The 20,437-nt window shown below is 32.3% G+C and overlaps 3 protein-coding genes across 3 annotated transcripts; 1 reads left to right on the top strand and 2 right to left on the bottom strand.

The window, feature by feature from the left end:
• Window positions 1–893: 893 nt before the first annotated feature.
• LOC149060421 (uncharacterized) lies at window positions 894–4,443 on the bottom strand. Its single transcript, XM_089217265.1, has 2 exons — window positions 4,092–4,443; window positions 894–3,999 (listed from the first exon to the last, which is right to left on the bottom strand). The coding sequence occupies exon 2, from the start codon at window positions 2,207–2,209 to the stop codon at window positions 1,154–1,156; it is 1,056 nt and encodes a 351-aa protein (XP_089073391.1). The 5' UTR covers window positions 2,210–3,999; window positions 4,092–4,443; the 3' UTR covers window positions 894–1,153.
• A 40-nt stretch (window positions 4,444–4,483) lies between these two features.
• On the bottom strand, window positions 4,484–8,273 carry LOC149060420 (zinc finger MYM-type protein 1-like). Its single transcript, XM_089217264.1, has 3 exons — window positions 7,956–8,273; window positions 7,630–7,770; window positions 4,484–7,359 (listed from the first exon to the last, which is right to left on the bottom strand). Exons 1-3 carry the CDS (start codon window positions 8,086–8,088, stop codon window positions 5,102–5,104), a joined length of 2,532 nt encoding a protein of 843 aa, XP_089073390.1. The 5' UTR covers window positions 8,089–8,273; the 3' UTR covers window positions 4,484–5,101.
• Window positions 8,274–15,465: 7,192 nt separating this feature from the next.
• LOC107161798 (uncharacterized) lies at window positions 15,466–19,731 on the top strand. The gene has a single exon (XM_015508367.2). The coding sequence runs from the start codon at window positions 16,418–16,420 to the stop codon at window positions 18,464–18,466; it is 2,049 nt and encodes a 682-aa protein (XP_015363853.1). The 5' UTR covers window positions 15,466–16,417; the 3' UTR covers window positions 18,467–19,731.
• The last annotated feature ends 706 nt before the right edge of the window (window positions 19,732–20,437 follow it).

The raw sequence follows: 20,437 nt of genomic DNA, 5'->3' as shown, positions 1-20,437 counted from the left end.
AAATATTGCTTATCTGTTACATAGAAATATCCTAGTAACATTTTAAAAATACATTCATTTTATATTTCATTGAAATTTAATAGAGATATTAAGGTGAATTGTTGATTGAATATTACATACTCAACAACCATGCAATATTACATCTCAATAGCCATGCAATATTACAGATAATGTTTACTTTTCTTTACCCACACAAAATATTCCTGTATAAATCCAATAGGATAAATATTATTATATTGTAAAGAACCTCCCTCCCACACAAGTTGAAGGTCGGTCCAATTGCACTTATAAAGATAATTACAAATTGAAAAAAAATACTAAAAAATTAAAAGCTCAAATCAAGTATCATATTTTTTTATTTATTTGCATAAATATTTAACAATAAATTATTTACATACATAAACTATATAGGTGAGATTAATAAATAACAATAACAATATTAATACACATAAAAATCGATATAGGTAATAATTAATATATTTATAAATCGTATAAAATAAATTTTTCACAATATTTGTTATAAGGGAAACTTATAATAAGTACAATATAATAAAAATAAATTTATGCAACATTTAAAATCTCATTTATAATTACATATTGTGTTTTAATTATATTAAATTTGTTATTCAATTACATAGTACATTCTATATAAATTTTAATTTTAACCTATATAAATTTTAATACTTATATTAATTACAAATACACACAAAACATAATAATATTTTGATATTAGCACCAATTTATACAACTATGAACAATTTGTATACAAATTTTAAATTTTTTAATTAGTTTAAAACTTTGAAATGTAAATGAATAAATACAACATTATGTATAATAATTTATGATATAAAGATATAATTAAATATATTTTAATATTATAGGTAAAATCACAATCGTTTTCAATTAAATATGAGCAAATGCATTAACATATAAACTTGTTTTATTTCCATAAAAGACAATAACTAATTTAAATATTAATTTGGATATATAATAAATAGAAATAAAAATGCTCACATTATTAGAAAAAAAACTAGTTTTCATTGTAATTATTTTTCAAAAAAGGAATGTGTAAGTTCTATAATAATTGCTTTATCTGTAGTAACAATAATCATAAAACATTTATTTTTATTTCATTAAGATATATTGAAAAACATTATGAAATTTTTAAATCTATTATAAATGAACCCAAAACTGAAGAATCAATAAGAGAGGTTGTATAAAATGGACTACATTTTAATAATCTTTGCACAATTAATTTGATATTGGACTTATTAGGGTCTGATTGCATTATATGTTTCACTTTGACGATATAGTTATTTATTAAGCTTACATATGTATCACATTCTTTATTAATATTTATTTTCATGCCTAAATCATTTAACAGAATTGTTTTGTAAAGCTTGACCGTTATATTGAAATATATTGAAGATGTACGATTTTCTATTTCTCTTTCACATAATACAGAATACTGTAATTCTAGTGGATCTATCAAAAACAATTTTTGTTTTTCACTAATCCTATTAAAAACTTCTTGAAGACAATATTTAGAAGATTTGATTGAGAATTTAATTTCCTGTAAATAATTTTTGTACTTAAAACAACTGAAGTTGTCGAGTGGACCGTGCATTTTAACAAACATGGGGAGATGCAATAAACTGTGTACGTTATATGATATTAAGTGATCTCCATATAAAGTTGAATATTGAGTAATAAATGTTTTAAAAAATGTTTCAGCCAATTCATTGTGAGTTTGGTATGTAAAATTACTTATTAATAGTTTAACACCAGAAACTAATAACATGAAATGTGTATAGAAAGATTTTTTTAATTTTCCTTTTAAGACTACTTGACCAGAATAAAGTAGGAAAAACCTTAACTCAGTAGCTTTCCAGTAATCTATGTCTTCTAATACCCATGGTTTGGGACTAAATTCTGATGGTACATAGGGTCTAAGAGCTAGAATAGTTTTTGATATATTTAACATATGTTCTTCAATAAGTCTAACATTTTTCTTTCCTTTAACCCATAAAGTAATTAGACGTTTTGTAATTCCTATACATACAAGGTGCATATAATTAAGGCATACATCGTTCACAATATCTATAGGTAAGAATTCAAGAGGACTGTCACCCTTATGGTATTCCTCATGAACTTTATAGCGAAATGTGTCATTTGTTCTGAGAGCGGCATCAATTTCAGGAAAAGTCATTCTATGTTGAATGTATTCACCTTCTTGAGTACAAGACGAACACCCAAAATAAGCATTATGTGCTCGTACATTCAACAAAAAAATGTTTGGCCGGAGTATGACAGATTATGTGTCTTACTTTAAATTTAAATAATCTATTGTTCACAAACAAACCATTTTGTAAAATTTCACAAAAATCATCTACAAATGGTTGAAACAATTCATGAAAGGGTGTTGGTTTTCTTGTTCCATGAAAAATCCCTACTGGAAGTACATATTTATTTATTGATGGACAATTAATAACTGATATTAAAATAGGCCAAAGTTGGCTTTTAGAACTATTTGAAATTGGGAGATCATCTACATTAATACCTAACTTTTATATTAAAATATTTTTTCAGTACTGGAACTAACATATTTTTTATACCACAATGAATGTATGAACCATGGCCCATTACAACTATTTCTTGTGGTGTTGTAGGTGTTTTCATTAAAGTGCGCACGTCTACTGGAACATTTAAGCCTTCACATTTTAAAATACCAAGAATAGAGTTAGTAGCATTATGAGATATTTTATGTTTTATAACCCAGTGTCGCAGTTTATCTTTTATATCAATGTTTGGCTTTTGTTTTAAGTAGGGTAATTGAATATCATCAGATATGTTTGGATTTAAATTACTATTGGCTGAAAAATATGTATTTGAGCCATATTGCACATCACATAAAACAATATTAGGAAGTATTGGTACTTGAGTATTTATTACAGTATGATTGATTTCTTTATTACTTTAAGTATTCATTGTATTCAGTAGATTTGTAGTACAATTGAATTGTAATTGTATTTTAGGAGTTTTCTTCTTTTCCAAATTGAGAATTTTCTTAAAATGTCCAGATGTAATATCTCCCAAACTTTTCTTCTTTCGAGTAGTTGACTAAAATAAGTTAAACGCATTAACTAAAATACTATTAACTTTATTAAGAAATATCAAAATTTTGCATAATATAAATTATCATACATAATAAATATTATTTTATGGATAAAAAAAAGGATAGCATTTACTACCCAATGCTACGGGTGTACTTAAAATTGTGTACTAACACTGATAATTTAATATTAATATGATTAAATGAAAAACAATTCAAAATACATTTACGGGTAGATTTAGTTATTAACCATATTTTATAGATTTTGATGACCTAAAAACTCTTGTGTTTGAGTATCTAAACCAATCTGCCACAATAGTTTCAATCTCTGAATCTGATACTACATCTTTTATCATCATGGTGCAGATGACTTCTTTAATTACTTCTGTTAGTAATTAGTAAAACAAAATTTTAAATGCATCAATTACATACCATCATTTAATTAAATAGATTTTTTTACTTTTTATGGTTTTGAGAACCTCAGAATCGCCAATTTTAGTTATAACACCTTTGCCTCTTCCAGTCAATGTACATTGAGTTGTATAATTATCAGTGAAAAGTTTTCCTAATGTTCTTTTAACGTAATTTTTCAAATTACACCCTCCAATGTTCTTTATAAAATACTCCTATACAAATAATTTAACATTATCCATTATGTAAGAGAAACTTTGAACTATACTTAAACTGAAGTATATAATATATAAATGTTCATACTAGTTTATCTTTAAATAATTCATCGTTTCTAATCAATTGTTCAACTTCTAAAAACATATTAGCATTTTGCATAGGGAAATGGTCACAGAAACTTAAATCTAGATATATATGTTCTGACAAATTCTGTCTTCCAGTTTAAGAATTCGTTCCCATTATACTAGACATAGTAACTTCTAATAATTATAGTAAAGAAAAATGTTAATTATTTTTCAATATAAATTTTAAGCTGATAAATGGAAAATATTAAACAGCAAATAATGTTTACCATTCAAAAATGGTAAGGAAGTATAATCTGTGCTTAACTGTGGCTCGCTGTTGGATTTACTTGTAGTAACTGCTGATCCATAATGCTAAAATATTAATTATTTAATCAACCATATAATATGATAGATTGGTACAATTTTTTTTTTTTAATTAATAAATTAATTTTTGATCTTTATAACAATTTATTTGGGGTATATTAAAAAAACATTAAACATTAAATCTATGAAATTTACTTTTAGACTAACAATTCAAATATTCAGTGCCGCAATTACAATTTTGAGGCCCCGGTTCAAGAATATTTTGGAGGCCCTTTTAGTTTTTATCGTAGCATTGGCGGAAATAGGGGGGGGGGGGCTTAGCCACTAAATATACCATTAGCCCCCCCCCCCCAAAAAAAAAAAAACTTATTTTAATTGTGTGTAAACCAAGCCCTTAGCTCACATTGATGTATAAAATGTCAGCCCCCCTCCCCTGAAATTAAACTGTAGACATAAACAATGCCAAACAGGATACAGGCATTGTGAGAGTTCATGTATCCAATAAAAGTGTCCTACCCCCTTGTCATTTTTCTTTGGTAATTGCAACTTGTATAATAAAAAAATGTCTAACTAGTCACTACACTTGACTATAACAACTATAGCATAATAACTATAACATTCAAATAATATATCATTATAAATTATAATATTAGATCTTAAATATTTGATTAAAAAAATAGTAAATACTAATAATAAAATAAATCCACTTATTATAGCTACATTTATTACATTTATAAGTTTCATACATCTTTTTTACTTTTTATCTTAGAAATTAAATATTTAAATTAGTCAGTTAATTCCTTGACAGATAAAGTTGGTAAAATTGGAGATAGGTAGATACAAATGAATGAATCCTTGAAGTACATTCAAATAGGAAAAACCACTGAATAATTAGAAAAAATATAAACGTACTTTGCACTTATAATCATTATATTAACAAAACTTTGTACTAACACAGATATAATATATAAAATTAAATTAAGAAATTATGTTTTCTTGCTTTTTTATTGGCAAAATCATCAATTAATTTACTAACAACTAATTCTTTTGTACGATTTCTTTCAATATTTAAAATACTGATATTTGTAAGACGATCCTGTGATATTGAATTTCTTAAATAGTTCTTAATAATTTTTAACTTCAAAAATGAATGCTCAGCAGTGGCCACAGTAACTGGTAATGTTATGAAAATGATACATGCAGACAGTATATCATAATAAGTAGAAGCTATATCATTGTCCAAAATACACTGCAATAGTTCTTTAATATCATGTTTTGTTTTTAGAGTATTAAACATATTTTTTATGCATAATATTTGTCTTGTTATGTCACTACTTATGTCATCTTTGTAAAATAATTGAAAATCATATGATGCTTTAATAATATCGTTTTCAGTAAACATTACAATGTTTTGAGGTAGCAAAAAGTTAAACCTATTGGTTACTTCATATAAACTGTTGAATCTTTCTCTAAGTTGAACAATTGCTGTATCAATTATAGGTAAAAAAACTAATACTCTGAAGTTTTCACTGGTAATGTCAAGTCTTCTATCACCATCAACATCGTCAAAAAATTGTTTTGAATAAATACGGCGTCGGACAGTAGATTGAATTGGTATGCCCCATCCTTTACATACAGTATTTGATGAATTAACAAATTCTTCATATTTGTCTCTTAAATTTGTAATACTAGATGTAGCCTCTTTCAAATAATTACATGCATTATGAAGATGAATATCGGAGGATTGTAATTTTTTAGATACTAGATTAAAACTTCTCAATATATTTTCCCAAATAGTTAATAATAAGACAAATTCATAAGATTCAATTTTTTTCTTCAATGAGCTTGCTTTTAATTTTTCATCAGTTTTGAGACTTGTTAAAGATAAATTGGATAGTGACTTTAATACATCTATGAATCTAGTTTTCAGAGCATACACAGCTTTATGCTTAGCCTCCCATCTGGTAGTACATACCTTCTTTAAAACAATTTTAGCAACAGAATCCCCTAGAGCTAATGATGCCCATCTAGGTGCTGATTTACTATAAAATAAGAATATATCTTGTAGAGTATCAAAAAATTGTGACACTTTTGGTGTACTTTTAGCCAAATCACATAAAACTAAATTTAAGTTATGTGCATTGCAGTGAACATAGGATGCACTAGGAATTATATCACTGATTCTTTTTTGTACACCTGAATGGCTACCACTCATGACGGCTGCGCCATCATAGCCTTGTCCTCGACATTTGCTCAATTCTAAATTAAACATATTAAGTATATATTTAATTAAATTTACATGAGCTTCTGCTCCATGGTGGTTCAATGTAAAAAATCCTAAAAATGATTCTTTTATTTCAAACGTACAGTCAGCATAGTTCACTACTGCATAACGCAGTATGAAACTAACCTGATCTGTTTTTGAAATGTCCTGGGTGGAATCCATAATAATTGTGTAACATTGACTATATCGAATTTCGTCACATATAATTTTTCTCATGCTTGTTGCTAATAAATCAATGATTTCATTTTGAACCTTCCAACTCAAGTACTTAACTCGAGTTTCTTCGTCACTCAAAAGTTTGTTTAAAACTGGATCAAAATCAGCTACTAATCTGACTGTACGCAAAAAATTCCCTTCATCCTCTCTACTAGTACCTGATTTTCCCTCGTTACCACGAAGAGCGGTATTTCCCGATGTCAAAAATAATATGATCTTAATAATTCGGGTAAGAACATCTCTCCAATATTTTGCTTCTAATGAAATGTGCTCTTCGAGTTGTTTATCAATGGTCTGATTTTTTACCCAAAGGATTCGGACTTTGACAGCATTAATGTGTTGAATAGATATTTCATGTGCTTTAATTTTCTGTGACAAATGCTGCCAATCATTCAAGCCATTTATCCAATTTAAATTAAATTTAGGATAGTTTCTGTCTGCAAATAGCCAACAAGTTTCACAATAAACTCTGTTCAGATCAACTGAATAGCACAACCATGATCTGGGTATTTTAATACCAGTTGGGCTCATAACAAAATAATATTGCGTAGAAAATGTGCGTTGTTTGACATTAATGTCATCAAAATTAGTAACTGTATTTTCTGGAAATTTTATGTTCGGTTTGCATGGTCCAAACAATATAATTTTTCTTTTTAAATGTGCATTATAAATTGTTTCTGGAAACTTACCACGGTCTGTTGGAAATGCAGCATTTAAATCTAAGTCTATGTCTGAAAAAAATGATATGCTAATATAAACACCAAACTCTACATAATAAATTTTTTGATCAGGTCAAATCAATGACTACACTGTGAATTACTAGTTTACCTACTACACATCATAAGATTACTATTGTTATTTGATAGATAATATTAAATATATGGATTATTTGATAAACCATTAAATTGAAGTATTGAGCCTATATTAAATATTGTATTGTTATATGGTAATATATGTATACTATATTATAGATTATAGGTACTAAAATAGTAAATACCTACCTGAGCTATTAGTTTCAACATCACTAATATCATTATAACTCAATACAAAATTATTTTCATTGCCATCACTATTGAATTTAACTGCATCAACGTCAACCCTTTGCATGTCACTTTCTTTGGGATTAGCAACATCGTCCATATCTATGTAAGCATACATAAAGTAAGTTAAGCTATATATTAACTAATTTATAAACATAAAATAATAATAATTATAAATGGTTATAAACTTATAAACATCAAAAGCTTAAAGCTCCCACAAATGCTATGGAAAATTTTACTAGTTGTCTGCATTTTATAAAAATGTACTAAAACAATTTACTATTAACCTTTGTCATGAGCTTGGTCAATGTTATTTATGTCATTGCCATCATCATTGATTTTAACTGCATCGACATCAACCTTTTGCATGTCACTTTCTTTGGGATTAGCAACGTCGTCCATATCTATGTAAGCATACATAATATAGTAAGTTAATTTTATGAACTTATAAACATCAAAAGCTCCTACAAATCTAATACCACTAAATGTAAGTTTTTTAGGAAACTAGGAATACATTTTTATATTAATTATGCCATTATAATCATAAATCATAAATTCATACAATTTTGTAAAATTAAAGCTTATAGAATAAGATATGGAAATTCAACATATTTCAACAGGATAATATTAGAAATAATTTAATATACTTGAACCAATTTAATCTCAACATATTCTTGAAAACAACAGACAACAATTATAACAATTCTGAATATTTTTAAATAGGTACTTAATACAATAATACTTGGACTAATAGAAAACATAAAGTTGGTCATCTGTTTCAAGTGTTTCAACTACCTACCTAGTTAAAGTTAAGTTACTTTAATATAAAAACTAACAAATAATGAAATAACTAGGTACCTATGTAAGATTTTAATGAGTTATCTTAGATTATTTTACATAGATATTTAAATATTTAATAATTAATTCAACTAGCTAGGTAGTTAATTTACAAAGTTAGTATGAATGAAAAAAATTAAAACCAACTAGTAACCAACTAGCTTTGAAAAAATATGATTTTGTGAATAGGACGAATAGGTACATATTTTATAACTACACTTACTTGAATTAAATAAATATATATTCAATGATCCGTGATATTTTTTAATTTCATTTGTTTGTTCTCTTTTTCGACGCCTTTTTGATGCACCACTTTCAAATGTTCTTGATGACATTTTTTTTTAAAAAATAACCAAGAAAAATTACAAATAAGTAATAACGACTCAGCGCCTGGATAATTATAATATTAATACTAGTATTCGACTAATACGAGTAATACGTCGCGCAAGCTGTTGCTGTAATCCAATATTGACAACAGTTACTGTACTGAACGGCGAGCTAAATTCTAAATATATCGATAAATGATGCGTCAGCCATGGAGTGAAGTATCAATGTATAATACTATCATTATTCTTTATCGTACAATAACAATATTGATAACTGTGCCGTTCTGTTATTAAAATAGATTTATACCGGACTGTTAATAAGTAAGCAATAGCCATATGACTATTCATAGTAATAAATGATAATTACATATGTATTGAACTATTGTTGATCCAATGAAATGGTATTTATATACACAAAACAACAAAATTCAAAATGATTGAAATCTTATATGTGATTTTACAATTGTTTCATAGTATTATAGTATTATGGAAATGGTAAAATCCGAGGCCCCCCATACATACATTAGAGGCCCATCAGGCGGTGCCTTGCACCGCCTGCACCGGCGGTAGTTGCGGCACTGCAAATACTATAAATACATAAAAGAATTTTAATTTTAATAATAAATACTTGCCTTCAATTTCACTTTCCGAGTCTGGTATATAAAATTAACTTTAGATTTTTTTTGAACTCTTAGGACCATTTTACTTTCAGTTGCAGATTTAACATAATCAATTTTCTTATACCCAGGGGTTAAAGTGGGGGGGGGGGGGGGCGCAGGAGGACTCAGTCCCCTTACCTCTGACGGCGGTTAATAAGCGTCCCCTTTAACAAATTAGGATTTTATACATTAGACATTATACATAAAATTATATATGGAACGCTTAAAACTTTTTGGAAACATTAGTCCCCTCTGGAATTTTTTCCCACTTCAACCTCTGCTTATACCATGCTTTATTGAAATTATCTAAATGATTATTTAAAATAATATAGATGCCTAAATTATGTTAGACATACCTTTAGGAAGTATTTTAAATTTATTTTATATATATGGCTACATTGGGGAAGTGGATCTAAATATTCTGTATAATACCTATAAGTATATTATTTCTAATTGTGAGTAGGTAGGTATTTTTAATATGTTTAAACTAACATTTATTTTTAATTTCAACCAACTACAAAACAAAACACCCAAATTATCACCATACAAATTTACAAATTGTCTGTATCTGAACAACTGGCTACTCGCTACTCATTAATTAAGTAAACCCAACCCAGAAAATTCCCATGTTTCCTGGTGGGGCACTCTATCCCAGATTGTATAACTTGTATACAATAATTTAATAAATATTTTATTTTGCAATACTTACAATATTCTTTACCATTATCCAACAGACGAATTTTATAACACCAATCTTGTGTTGGAAACTTTATAATTGTCAATAGTACAATACTGACTTTAAAATTGATAATAAACATTGTTGAAATTACAAGATGTGTATGATTAACATTAATATTATCAATATGATAGTAATATATTGACGGCTCTATACTAACAAGATTATTGTCAATTCAACCCGGAATTTTATCTATATGATTGTGATTTATTGTAATAAGAGTTATAGTAAAATACAATAATTTTAAATTGTATTTTAATACAACTTACAATCATATCAAATACTAAGTCCTTATTCAAATAAATATAATTATACAATATTATCATTTTAAATACTTTATTTATACTGATACCTATATATCTAAATATAAGGTTGTATTATGTATATATATTAAACTATGTAGGTATAGTTTTATATATTATATATATTATATATAATAAATTTTTAAAGTAATCTATATACAATATACTTAAATACATATGGCTAGAGTAAATATACTACACTAAGAATTTTTATAGAATATACACACTGCAGCGGTGGCGGTAAAATTCTTTTGTCTTGGCGGTGGCGGTAAAATTGAGTCCGGCTTCATTTTGCCGTAATCGCCACCGCCACCGCTCAACATTATGCCACCTACCGGCTACCATACCAAAAACTCTCGGTGAAAGTCAAACAAAAAAAATAATATATATTATTATATATTATATTTTAAGTACCATTATGATATTATTAAACAATTGTGGCCTTAAAACTAGTATATTTATCATGTAATATTTAATCTTATTAAAAATTAATGTCGTATGTTTTGTGCTGTTTAAAGAGTGAACTGTGATGATGCAATCTTCTGTTTTATTTACTTTAAGTTATTTAGGAGAAGAATTTTTCAGGCTAATAACCTTGAAGCCATATTTATAAAAAAATAAAATAATTGTTTTAAAAATATACGTATAAATATCTAAATGAGCGTGGTGTAAGCACTGTGAGGTACACCCAATACAAATTGCACTCGTCGATCATCATAGTTTAGGTTTAGATAATCAACACGAATGGTTAAAATACTCGTATATAAAATATAATATAATTATACAATTTTATAGGTACCTGCAACTTACAAAATAATTCAGTAAAGAGATTAAATATTACCATATATAGTTTCCTATATATTATAATGACGCCGGAACTGCAGTATAACCAAGAGTTTGTAGTCATACCGTAATTTATTATTCGTCTAACACCACCTCCCTTGCAACTGATTTACTGATGTACCTATATAGTTTTCAAAGTATAAACATAAAAGCGTTGCGGATAAAATACAAAAATTCACAACATAATATATTATATACCCATTGGTTATTAATTTATTATATCATAATATATTATATATAACTATATGTATACAAATTTGGGGTATTTTCATAGAGCCAAGTTAAGCCATATTATATATATTGTCACCCTATATATAGTTGAAGCAAACATTTGCAAGTGCCTCCTCCTCCTAACCATATTACGCCCTGCTACATATATTATTCAGTAATACCTATAATGACTGTACATAAGAAAACAATGTAATTTTAACTGTCATATTTTTCAATACAAATGTTAATTTTATCATAAAAATGGTTTTTTATTTTTTAAACAAATAATAGATTTTTGTGTAGTCAAATATTTTTTAATATTACATAAATATACAGCCCTATACATGGGTAAATATTTATATACATTCATATCTTTGTGATCACCAGTGGCGGATTTAACGGTCGTTTAGTCGGCAAATTCCGACGAGGCCCCCTCCTTAATTGTGTACTGAGGCCCACTTAAATTATGTAATTGATTTTTTTTTTAATTTTGACAAAAAAAAAATTGTATATTGCAAACTGGGATATAATTTACTATTGTTTTATTAATAAAATAATTTAAATATTTAGAAATACTTCAATAGTTCAATATATACGTAAATTTAAGTTATTCAACATTCTCAATTCTACGTAGTGGACATTGATCACAAATAATATTATTTATAATAATTCATTAAGATCACTGATCACTATCATTCAACACAAACGTGAAACTCCATATCAGGCACCCCACATCATAGTTTTGACCCTAGTATAGAACTAAATTCAGGCCCCTCATGAATTACAATTAATTTTGTAACATTTTTCTATTATATATTTATATTATTAGAGTAATTATTTGCATAAACGCCGAGCCCCTCGAAAGTCCGAGCTCCAGTACTATGGGCCCTCCGACCCTCCCCTTGTGGGGGGGGGGGGGCGCTGCTCCATAATTAAATAGGTAGGTTTTATATTATATTATAGACTCAGCTGGCTATTATCTTAAACTTATAAACAATTATTGTGTTTTAAAAAAAAAAAACTATGGAAAATATACTAGGTTTCCTCTTTATAGGTATAAGTACCTACCTATATATTCTATATTTTACAAATAATACATAATATATAATACACTTACCTATATGATATTGATATATTATAATATAACAAACAATGTTGTTTGTATAAGCATATAATATTATATATAGGTATATAGCTAGGTAGTGTAAGTAATATAATTATAAAAATAGTTAACTTACTGAAACTAATAATAGTCCTTACAGTTTCGTATTATCCACCAACTTTATATTATATGATATTAAAAAGTAAATAAATCTGAGCTCTCAGTAGGTATAAATATAAATTCAGCGGGTATAATAAGTAAGGAAAAAATAAGTGTGGCTTATATATTAGATCAATCAATGCTAATTTTTAAATTTTTATTCCAAATGTGTTTTATGGAACTTAATCTGAAATTATCAAAACATTGAATTTGTTTTTTTAAAAACAAAAGCCCCGACCTATTCATTTTTTAAATACCTAAAATAATTTCAAATACTTTTTTTTTTAAATTTTAATCACAGGTATAATAATAATGGTATATAATTAATAATTATAATCATTATAAAATACATGTTAAACGACCTGTGGAATAGATATACCTATCTTAGCTGCAGTTAAACGCGTATAATAGTGCCTTGAACCTATATTTCAATGAAAATAAAATCAATATAATATAATCACTTATAACAACTTTTATTATAACTTTATAAGGTTACGGGAGCATTGTTTTACCTATGTAAAATACCGTAATTTATAACAAAAATCCATGGAACCAATTTTTTAGTATAATATATAACTATCATCTAAAAAACAATGACATTATTTTCATTCTACATTTTTAGGTTTAGTGATGTCATAAAATACAGTGTGTTTAATACACACATTTTGAAAAAAATTAAATACTGGATATAAGATTAATAATAAACTGGTTTAACTATATTATATATATATACCTATATGCTGAATAAACATTCAAATACTTAGAAATAATAATTGAAAATTATTACAATAAATTAATTTTGTCGGAAGATGTATATATTGCATGTTGTACCTAACAATAATAAAAACGTTATTAGAAAGTAAGGGGGAGAGTGTTTTACTTTATAATTAAAATATTAATTATTACTTTTTTCAGCTTTGTTTTATTGCAAACATATATATAGCCTATATATGTATAATATAGGTATATGTGATATATTATGATGGGTATATTAAATAAGCATTCTGTTTTACATGAATGGGTGTATAAATATAGACAAAGAATAATATATCTATGATAGATAAGTATATAACTATTTATATTCTCAGGATATTTTATATTTAACTTTCCCTAATGGTCACACCTTGGCCATATTAAACACTATACCAAATAGAATATATTATATTTACGCCATTTGAAATTTGCCGCAGACTAAAATGTATAGAAACTCCTAGTATGGAAAAATATATTATAAGACTTTTTTATTATTAATTCATAAAGGTATATATAATAATCAGGAATATATATAGTGAAAGGTATATATGTGCCATGTGCGCGGGTAACAATAGTCTATATGAACACTGCACATACCTCGGCCAATTTTGCCTTTGCCGTGATGCGTAAATAATTACATACCTATTGAATATTCTGTTCTATAATATTCTAAATATTTTGTTTAGCTGTATGCCTGTATATATAGGTTAGGTATATAGGTGCATCACAAAATTCTATAAAAACAGCTAGGGTACCTATACTAGCTGCAGCGTAATATATACTAATAAATATAGATGATGTGTTAAATAATACAATATATAGATACTATATTAATATTATATTACATGAAGCCACCTATTTTTATGTAAAATATAATTTTTAAACAATATAGGTACAATGATAGCTCGTTATAATTATTTATTATGATATTTATATGTATAAACACGTTCAGTGCGAAATAACGGAAATTGTTACTACTCCGACGCTGCAATTAAGAAACGAATCGGGTAATTCTATACGAGACCGTTAAACACACATCACACATTATATTACCTATATGTACAGGTATACAAATGTATTATATAGCATATATAATATGTATTATGTTCAATATATACACACATAATAATATTATATACGTATATTGCATGTGTTAAATTATATAAATATCATAATAGGTATTACATAAATGTTACATACTATATTATAATTTTAGGTGGGTATATAATGTATTATATATGAATGTAGGTATATAAAATATGAATATATCGATAAAATATATAGTGAAACGAGCGCTCTCTATTTTCTTCTGGTGCGGATCCACGTCTTCGGTCGGCGGCCTTTAGGTATAGCTCGTCCACACGCTGTAACATCACTATATACCATATGGGCCCAAATCGTCTACATGAAACATGACGCGGTGTGGGGTGCGGTGTGCGGGTGCAGTTCGAAGTGCAGGCGGGCCGAACATCTGCGGGTGCGCTGGTGGCGGCGGCGGCAAGACAACCGACCGTGTGTGCGTGTGCCGGCGGCGACGTGACTGATGTGGGAAAAAAACGAATGACGAAAAAAAACCGTCGGCGGCGGCGGCGGCGGAAAACCCGTCATCACACTGTCGGGTGGGATTGAGGTGACGACCGGTGGCGACGAAGCGCCGAACCCCGATTGGTCGTAGTCTAGGCGACCGTGGACCGAGGGAGTCGCGACGCAGTGTCGCGGGCGTGGCGCGCTCACAGCGCCGCCGTCGGACACCGTCCAATGCGCGAGCGCACCTCGTAGTACCACCGCACCGCGCTTCCGGCACACAACACTGCCACAGCGGACGACACCGCCGCGCGTGCGCCGTACGAACGCTCGCACGCACTCACCGGCACATCGAATTATTTTGTTCGACGGCCGGCCCCACCTCCTTCCGCGCCCCGCCACTGACCCGTGTACGAGTATACGTGTTTTGTGGGTGTGTGCGTTAGGTCCGCGTGTGTGTGCGTGTGTGTCCGTCGACCGGGACCGTGACCGGGCCGGCGGGGCACCACACTCTCACTCGGTCGGTTTAACGACGGCAGCAGTTTGCCGCGATCAGCCTTACCCGAACGTACGTCATAATATACGCGAACACATCGTAATAATACATTATATACCTGCGAGCAAATAACGTACGCACGCACACAAACACATATCATGTCATTATTGTGTTCGGTACGTCACGACGTAGGTATATAATATATTAGCCGCGAACCAGATAATAATATACAACGGTCCGTTGATCGTTACCGTGTGTCCGCGAGCCGGAGAAGCCCGCGCGAATTCACCGTCGCCGGTACGTATTTGTGCGCAGTGTTTGCGAACCGCGCAACGATAGAGTACCTATACCGCGCCGTTTTTTGCGAACGCGACCACGCACCGAACGGTACACATTTATTGTACGCACCGTGTTTAGTGTCGGCAAACCGGCCGCCGCGCCCAGAAAACCATCACAGTCTGCTCAAAGACGATCACAGCGCGACAGACGTTCTACAAAACCGTACATATCATAGCGTATACGCCGCCCTACAGTCGCTGTGGACAAATATTATGTACGATTGTCCGCCGTTACCGTCATCGACGCATTCTCTAGCGCCGCCGTCACCGTTGTCGCCGTCGTCCCTACCGTTAAGATTGCTGTCCTGTAGTCGCCTCTGATATTTTACGTGTTTGCAGCGCGGGTGTCAGCGTCGTATAGTGAAGTAAAACCGTCCGCGAGCACCCGTGACCATAGTTACACCGAATAGGTACGATATAATTTTTATACCAATAAACAGGTTAAACTAAAAACGCTGACAACTATGACAATGCTATCGTCGCAAAAACTTTTGTACTCGGATACGGCGACTGCAGCGGCCGCGGCCGCAGCTGCTGCTGCCGCTGCCGTCAACGCGGCAGCAATGTATGGCGGGAATTCGTCGACCACCGGCGGCGGCGGCGGTGGTGGCGGACCGTCGTCGACACCATCGCTGTGTTCGCCACCTCCACAGTCACACCACCAACAGCAACAGCAACAGCAACAACAGCAACAGCAGCAGCAGCAGCAACAGCAGCTCGTATTCGGGAGCAGTGCTTCGGCCGCAGCTAACATGCAACAGCAACTGTACGGTGGTATGAATTCCGCCGCAACGGCAGCAGCGGCTATGTACGGTTTGAATGCGTCGGCCGCCGCTGTTGCTGCCGCAGCTGCTGCCGCTGGTGCTGGAGGCGACCCGACCGGCGCCGCGAACGCCGCAGCGCTACAGCGGGTTCGCGCCGACAAGACGTACCGCCGGAACTACACGCACGCTAAGCCCCCGTACTCGTACATTTCGCTCATTACCATGGCCATACAAAACTCGCCGGTAAAAATGCTCACCCTTTCGGAAATTTATCAGTTTATTATGGACCTGTTTCCTTTCTACCGGCAAAATCAACAGCGGTGGCAGAACTCCATCAGGCACTCGCTGTCGTTCAACGACTGTTTTGTTAAAGTGCCTCGGACGCCCGACAAGCCAGGTAAGGGTTCGTTTTGGACTTTGCACCCGGACTCTGGCAACATGTTCGAGAACGGTTGCTACCTACGCCGGCAAAAGCGTTTCAAAGACGATAAAAAAGATGCTTCGTCTATCCGGCAGCACGGCGACGGCGGTCACCACCACCAGCACCACGGTGGCCACAATCACTCAAAGAGCTCGTCGCCCATGCTACACAGCGGTGGTAGCCAACACCAGCTCAGCGGTCAACATCAATTAAGTGGTGGCCATCACCATCAACAACACCATTTAGACATGGTTCTGGACAAGAAACCGTCGTCATCGGTACCGCCGTCGTCGGCGTCGTCCTCATCCGTACTCGCCGCTGCTGCTGACCACCACCACCACCTACTTCAACTACAACACCACCATAATCAAAAACTAAGCGCCGGTGGTGGCGGACTCATGTCGTCGGCCGCCGCTGCAGACTTGGGATTCGGTGGTGGCATGCACCATCAACACCAACAACACCAGCAGCAGCAGCAACACAGCAAACACCATTTGCTCCTGCATCACCACCATACGCACGACCACCAAAACAGCCACAACAACGGCAATCACCATGACAGTGACCACGATCACGTGCACCACATGCATCATCACTTACAACAACACGGTGGTGGTGACGATGACTCATCGTCGTCCATGTTGGTTGGCTCGTTGCTGCAACATCACCAACACCAGCAACAACAACATCAGCAGCAGCAGCACCACCACCAGCAGCAGCAACACCATCAGCAACAAAATAGCCCGGTAGACATTTACGCCGCGGCTGCGGCTGCCGCACATCACAATCACCAACAGCAACAGCAGCATCAGCAGCAACAGCAGCAGCATCATAGCCACCATCAGCAACTGCAACTGCAACAGCACCTCAAATCTTCAGCAGCGGCTGCCGCGGCCGCAGCTGCTGCCGAATTCGCCGCATCCAACCATCCATTTTCAATAACGCGACTGTTGCCGCCACCGCCAACGGCTTCGGCTGCTGCTGCTGCGTCAGCATCCGACAAACCGTCGTCAGCCGCATCCGTGGCCGCAGCCACCGCGTCGTCCGCGACGGCCGCCTCTGCCGCCGAGAAAATGTACGAAATGGCAGCGGCTTCGCAGTACGGTACCACAGCCGGGTATAACGATTACTACCACCCACACGCTCATCCACATCATCCACATCACCACGGCCATCCACATCCACACCACCAGCAGGCTTCACTTTACCACGCGGCAGCGGCCGCTGCAGCAGCCGCCGCCGCCGCAGCAGCCTCCGGTGGACCACAATCATCATCGTCGTCCGTGTCAGGCGCTGCCGCCGCTGCCGGATCGTCGTCGCCGTTGTGACATCACCATCACCATCAGCAGCTTCAACAGCACCACCAGCACCAATACCCGCCACTCGTTTGAAAATGGCTCGGTCACCGGTGGGCCTGCAGCAACAACAGCGGCACCAGCAATAATAGTAATTATTGTAGCCACGTTTTATGTTTAATTTTTCTTCGATGATTTCCAAGCGTCTGCCAAACGCGCATGCGTGATCGCGATAAACATATGATATACATAATTTTTATTTTATTTTTTCTAGTAATCTCTCGAGTACCTTCTACCTATAAACTATTATATTATACTCATCATATTATGTGTTTGATATTATCGTCATGTTTCGTTTTTAGATTTATTATTATTATTATTATTATTATTATTATTATTATTATTATTATTATTATTATTATACGTGTGTGTGTACAGTATATATTTTATGTTAGTGTGTACGCGTTTAAAAAATTACAAAACGACCTTTTATGTTGATTGATATATATATATATATATATATATATATATACAAAATAGTTATGCGATGCGATGCAAAAATTGTTGTGTATGTAGTAGCGTTTTCCTCCCGTTTGTACATATGCATATAATATATTATATATTTATATATTTTATACGTTTAAAAGTATAACATATGTGAATATTGTGAATTATATGTATATTTTGTAAACGTAGTGAGCTGTATACTAATGTGTATAATATATTGGGCGCTCGATAAGTGCCAATATATATAATATAGGTATACGTCGGGCAACTTACGACTGTCTTTGCCGCTTGACCATAGTATGTTAAAATAATTATAGAATTAATACATAATATATTATATAAATGTACGTTGAAAATAGGATTTTTTTTTTATGTTACTATTTTTCGTCGTCGTCGCGTGCGCGGCGACAGCGGTGTTGGCCGGGTTTTTAAACGACGCCGCCGCCGTCACACTATATTATACTATATTACAATGTACGCGTACGCACAGCAAACTGTTGTACTTTAAGTATTTTTTTTTATATGCATATATATATATATATATACAAAAATACAATATACTTATACATACAAATACAATAATACGATATATAATACTCGTATGTACGTGTATATTTTGTAATGTGACTATACCTTGTCGCATTGCGGTCGTATCCTATAAATACGTATACCGTGTACCTATATTTTACCTAAATAATATGTATATATTTATATTATGTGTATATTATGTTATTATAAATATTTATCATGTGTACGGTTTTAAGTAAAATAAATTCAATTTGATATGACAACATTTTTAAAATTTATACAGGCGTGCTATTTTCAAATCGTGTAAAACTATTATCATCTCAACGCGCTGCATGACATGTCATGGGTCTTAATGGTCTTATGCCACACAGACACAGCATACCTAATATGTTACGTCATGTACCTATATGGTTATGTATAGTGTATAATATTATATTATACTATATTATGAATACTATCTTATATTTTACATGATATATTTGTATTGTATAATAATAATATATAATAATGTAAATTTTGAGTTTTCGAGTTCTATTGAGTTTTTACGAGGAAAACAGCTAATTAAACTGCACATGTAATTGTAGTACCTATATATACACGCGTAATACCTATATGAAATATGCAGAATATTGCAGTGTATGCGCGTGTATCGGTGTTACATATTATATTATAATATGAATTTGTGTAGGTTAATCGCAATAATAGTTGTGACATGTAACGACAGTTTTAGCATACAATTTGCTGGGAAACCGAATTCGTTCCGACAACTCCACAGAACCTGTAACCTGTGAGTAGAACATCATAATATTTAACTGCTATTACATATTGTGTTTATAATTTTATTATATATCTTACACAAGCCTTTATAAGAAATTAGGGTAAAACCAAAAATGTTCCTATTATCACGCTTCCCTGCGGCGTATATCAACATTATAATATTGATATATATATATTTACTGTATCATAGGC

This window comes from Diuraphis noxia, unplaced genomic scaffold (assembly GCF_037042655.1).
Source record: "Diuraphis noxia isolate RWA-SAM2 unplaced genomic scaffold, SU_Dnox_SAM2 contig0001, whole genome shotgun sequence".
Classification (NCBI taxonomy): Eukaryota; Metazoa; Arthropoda; class Insecta; order Hemiptera; family Aphididae; genus Diuraphis; species Diuraphis noxia.
The sequence above is the reverse complement of the archived record's forward strand: the minus strand, read 5'-3'. Positions and strand labels throughout refer to the sequence as shown.